This window comes from Penaeus monodon, unplaced genomic scaffold (genome assembly GCF_015228065.2).
Source record: "Penaeus monodon isolate SGIC_2016 unplaced genomic scaffold, NSTDA_Pmon_1 PmonScaffold_20307, whole genome shotgun sequence".
NCBI classification, from domain to species: domain Eukaryota; kingdom Metazoa; phylum Arthropoda; class Malacostraca; order Decapoda; family Penaeidae; genus Penaeus; species Penaeus monodon.
In genome coordinates this window covers 1-5,084 of record NW_023650044.1, presented here as the reverse complement: position 1 = coordinate 5,084, position 5,084 = coordinate 1, and the positions used below count along the sequence as shown (strand labels likewise).

The window sequence follows — 5,084 nt, the reverse complement described above, 5'->3', positions numbered from 1 at the left end:
TTCCAATAGTAAGAACAATCATTTACACTGTATATGCCATGCTAATTTCAATTCATTCTTTTTAGCTTTCATTTCATGTATTATGAGAGTGCATGCGTGTGTGTGTAGAGGGGAAATCTATACATTGTAGAATATACTGGGGTTACAGTCATGTCAAAAGGTTGAGAACCACTGATTTAAGGCCAAAGTAGGTAGATCTCCTAGTTTATTTACTGCCAAATAAGGAACCAGATCTAGTTTGTTCTTCCAGAATGTATGTGGTAGCTTTTTCTTATCCTTTTCTGGAGTGCCCAAAGCACAAACAGCAGCAGTTGCTTGACATTGTGTCACCACAAAATGTAGGGTCTTTTTTAGTACAAGATCTCATACATGTTTTCAGCTAATTAAGTTAACCACTAACTAGTAGTTATTTTCATGATTCTGACATTGCTAAAAATTCCAAAGGGAAATTTTTTGGTAGTGCAAATCACTATAAATAAATTATACCATATAGCTATGTACTTCATGGATTGATAAATTGTAAAATTGTAAAATTCACTTATGACTTTTCCACTCCCAATGTTAAGTAAAGCTTTTCAGATTATGAATAACATGCCCAATAGTACCTTATTTGACAGTAATGTTAAGGAGATCTACAAAAGTTGCATAATTTGTAAGGACAAATTTCACTTGCAGCTTCTGTCATATACATCATTTTGGTTAGATCCTGTATTTTATGGCATATGTGAGAAGCAACTGTTTGTTTGGTTGGTTAAGATGTAGTATAACATATGATTGGTTGATTTTTATGATATTAGATGCATTTTCATAGATGTTACAGATGATAAATGGTTAAGCATTTGTTAGCCTTCAATCCATATATTTTTTTACCTTGCAGTTAATAAAGTCCAGTACTAAAACTTCTGCTCCTACAGTTTTAAGTAGGCATTGTAGTACCCATTAACAAAACTTTAGCATGAAGTAGGGCATAATAATGTCATGTAAAGTAAGAATGAACTAACAGCCATCTTTCATTAGAGGTTTTTGGTTATTTGTGCAGCAGACCTTTCAAATCCACAAAAAATTGCATATGACAGAATTGATTAGCACTCTTAATTACGATTGTATATTAGATCCATGCTTACCATTATTTAATATGTAAAATTTAGTTCCATTATTTACTCTAAACTCATTGTATTTCAGAATGGGAGGAGGAGGGGGAGGAAAAGGTGTCGGCAAAAAAAAGGGGAAAGACAGAATGTTTGGCATGCAGGAACAGAATGCATATGAAAACACCCTCATTGACCCAAGTAGCCGGGGTTATGTGTACGATGAAGTGGATGACTTCGAGGATGAAAAGGACAAAAATGTTCTCGGTCTAACCAAGAGGCTCATGGCTAGAAATGAGAGCTCGAAGGTAAGGCATGTCATTGGATTTTTTTGTGCAAAGATTGTAATTGCTCCTGTTTGGGTTAAAATTACATCTGTTTCCTGTGCCAGTTCTCAGATTTATCAGCTGATTCAGCTTAGCCATATGTTAATTACAGTATATGGATAAATCCTTATGGAGTTGGGTACATGAATTTCAGCATTTGTAATATACATATTGTATATTTTGATATGAAATCTGTAACTTTACACTTTAATAAAGAAAGAATTGGTTCCTATAGTACAAGATAGTGGAATGTACTGCATGCTAATCTCTATCACATAATCTAATACGAGCCAAGATATCTTTACAGAAGAATGAATACATACATACCTAATTATGACCTCATTATTGTTTTCAAACATGCTATTAACATTATGCTCAAGTTATATGTATGAAGGAAATAAATTTTTGTACTAAAGTTATATTAGATGTAAGTTTACATGTATAACATTTATGCTATTGGAATAAGGATAAGGTTTGTTTCAATATGATTTTGATATCATTTGTAAGAGTGTTAGTTTCATGACTTTCACCACAGCATAAAATCCAAGGTTTTTTGTATGAGATATGATCACAATTACTCATAAATTTTCATAAGTGTCTTTCAAATTTAACCCATAACTGACGGGTAGACATTAAAAGGCCGGGGCCTCGCTGCCGGGGGCTTATATCATCGCCCTAGCATGCGCGGCCAGTCATGCCAAATACCAGCATCCCATGCGGTTTCTTCGTAATACTACGAAGATATGTTGTATTTTCAGTTTTCATTATTTTTTTAAAATCTCTACTTGCCAAACTTCCTGATAAATCGAGACTGAAGGGTATTTTTGTTGTTATATAGACTCCATAGTTGATCATTATTCGGTCTATAGTCCGAATAAAATAAGCAGTGTGCGGCATCATGGAGTTGAAATCGTCGGTTTGTTGCATTTTTTTTGTTTGTTGCATGGTAAAAATGAGAGTGTTAAAAACCGACTTAATCACACTTTCACTGGCAGAAAAATAATCTTTTGCCGTGATTGTAACAAAAAAAAATCATGGCATGTCCATACATACTCTATGGAATGTGCGTACGTGCCCCCAGCAGATGATCCGCCATGCCATGGCATGTGCATACATGCCACCCGTCGGCAATGGGTTAATAATCTACATCTTAATCATGAAATGTCATTTCCTGATTTCCAGTGTTTATTAAACTTAAAACATGTCCTCTTTTGTGACCGGACTCATTTTAGTATATATTGTGTCTTCATACAGTCCTGTAATTGCATACAGTCTTGTTGCAATGAAGATTCAAGACATGATAATGAAAACTTGTTTCATTTCTTTATTATTTAAGTATTTGTTGTTTTATGATAATTTTTAGATTTCTCGGCATACCAAAAAGGCATGATTCTATCACTATCAACACAGTGCTTGGAAATATATTAACATCTTTCTAATTTGCTAAAACATTGCTTAAAACCCTGTTAATTCATTGTTCCCACCTCTGTGTATATTCTGTTTCAACATCATTTTTTAAACATTGTTAACCCATTGCTTCACTCCATCACGTGGCCCAAAATACAGGCATTAGGCTTACTTGAGCTGCCCCTCTGATGGCTTGAAGAGGAAGCGCACATAAACGCTCGTGTTCATGACAAGACTCCATGCCCCCTCTTAGCAGTGTAGTTTTCTCTTTTTCTGCATAGGCTTTTTTTTTTTTTTTTTCCAATGTCTATATTTGTCATTTCATTTGCTTTATCCAGATGGTAATACACTGTTTTCCTCCAGACTCTGTATCATCTCTCTGGGTAGTCCATAATTCAGTGTAATAATAATAACAATAAAATAACACTTTGTTACTTTATCGGGCTTAAATTTTTTCATAACATTAAATTTTCTGTAATATAACCTGTGTCACTGGTCATGGCATGTAGGAATAGGATCCTGAACATGGAAATAGTCTCCTCCCTGGAGCTGGCACTCTTCCAGTCATGGCTCACAGATGGTACAGTTCACACTTGTTATCAGTAGAAATCATGCAGAAGCCCCTTCCTAAATGCCTAAATTCCTAAATTTTCCCTTGATGGCATGAACACCTGCCCTCAGCCATATTTATTCATGACGGTATGGTCACATCATCCGGATTGTACGGGTTAATATTTTATTCTAATATCACAGATGCATCACTACTCATTATTCCAAATGAAATTAGTTGATTCTAATACCACATTTGAACTTATTTTTTAAACTTCGTCATTGCCAACAGGAACAAGTTCTTGGTATTGACTCAGGATCATCAGAGGAGGAGTTTGAGTACAGTGACACAGATGAAGAGGAAGAAGAAGAGGAAGGAGAGGATGATGGGGAGCAAGAAAAGGAAGATGAAGATGAAGACGAGGATGAACTGTATATGGATGACGACATTGAAGATGAAGATGAAGAGAGGTTGCCTGATGACAGGGCCTGGGGCAACAAAAAGTGGAGGTACATTGGCACAGACACAAGCGATGAGAGGATTCAGAGTAAGTTGAGGATTGCATCAGTCTGAATGAATAGAGCAATTATGAATATTAATAGAGAAGTTGAATAATGATGAAGTTTGTTAGATATTACAATGTAATGCAGATCAGCTAATATTGATTATAATATTGAAAAATATGTGAAAATAAGATAAAGAGCAGATCTTATGATTTGCCTAAAGTAAAATGTAAATAACCACATAGCTTTAATCTCATATCAAGTGATCAATCACTGCACAATATGTTTTAAAAAAGGGCACAGAAAGGACTATCTATGTTGTGTTTTAAGATTCTTTGCACTATGATATAAGGAATATCATGAGCAATGATCTGGACCACATGAAATTATACACATTATATACCTGTCAGAATTATCTGTAAAAAAAATAAAATGCTCATAAATTGACCTGTCAGCTTTTTAATGCACATGAGAAAATTTAACCCGTTATTGCCGGGACACATGTATAGCTGTCATAACGAACCACTTGATCTGCCAGGTACAGCTATATGCATGGTGAGGCCATCAGACTCTCACTCCCAACGGGAGGACAGTTGCCAGAAATCACCGGAGTCTTTGACACTGAGAGATTTCTATACCATCACTGATGAATAAACAGTGTCATCAATCTTTCAGGGAAGCTGTACAGGCAGGACGAAGAGTTGGCTAAATTAGAGGAAGGACAGCAAGGAAGTTGCAAGATCGTATGGCTGCTGAGCTGGAAGACCTGGCAGCTGAGGATCTCATTCCACAGGTTAGAGGTTAACCTAATAGAGAAGCATAGATGGATAGCTTCTGTTTATTGAATAAAAGAGATAATGTAGAGGACACAGATAGACATGTGTATATATGCATACATATATACAAGTAACCAGTAGATATGTTGATAGGGAAACAAAATACATGTGTTTTATATTATATAGATGGAAATACAAGGTATTCATAAAAAGCTAGTTAGGTATTGTTCTGTTACTCCCTTCTTCTCTTCTCCACCACAGGAAGAGGACAAGGGAGAGGATGACAAAAGCACACAGGTGAGAGTAGAGACAGACATCTCAGGGCTCTCAAAGGCTAAGAAGATGCAGCTGCTTAAGAGGGAGTCCCCTGAATTCCTTCCCTCATTGAGGATATGAAAGTAAGTCTGGAGGATCTCCTTTCAGAAATTTGAGAG

At 35.8% G+C, this 5,084-nt stretch overlaps 1 protein-coding gene across 1 annotated transcript; it reads left to right on the top strand.

Annotated features, from left to right (window-relative positions):
* Nucleotides 1-1,182: 1,182 nt before the first annotated feature.
* On the top strand, nucleotides 1,183-5,048 carry LOC119569963 (mitotic apparatus protein p62-like; the record flags this gene model as incomplete). Its single annotated transcript, XM_037917901.1, is given in 4 exon segments — nucleotides 1,183-1,396; nucleotides 3,663-3,918; nucleotides 4,550-4,667; nucleotides 4,912-5,048. Coding segments are annotated over 4 exon segments (628 nt in total), but the record flags the coding sequence as incomplete, so codon positions are not given.
* Between the last annotated feature and the right edge of the window lie 36 nt (nucleotides 5,049-5,084).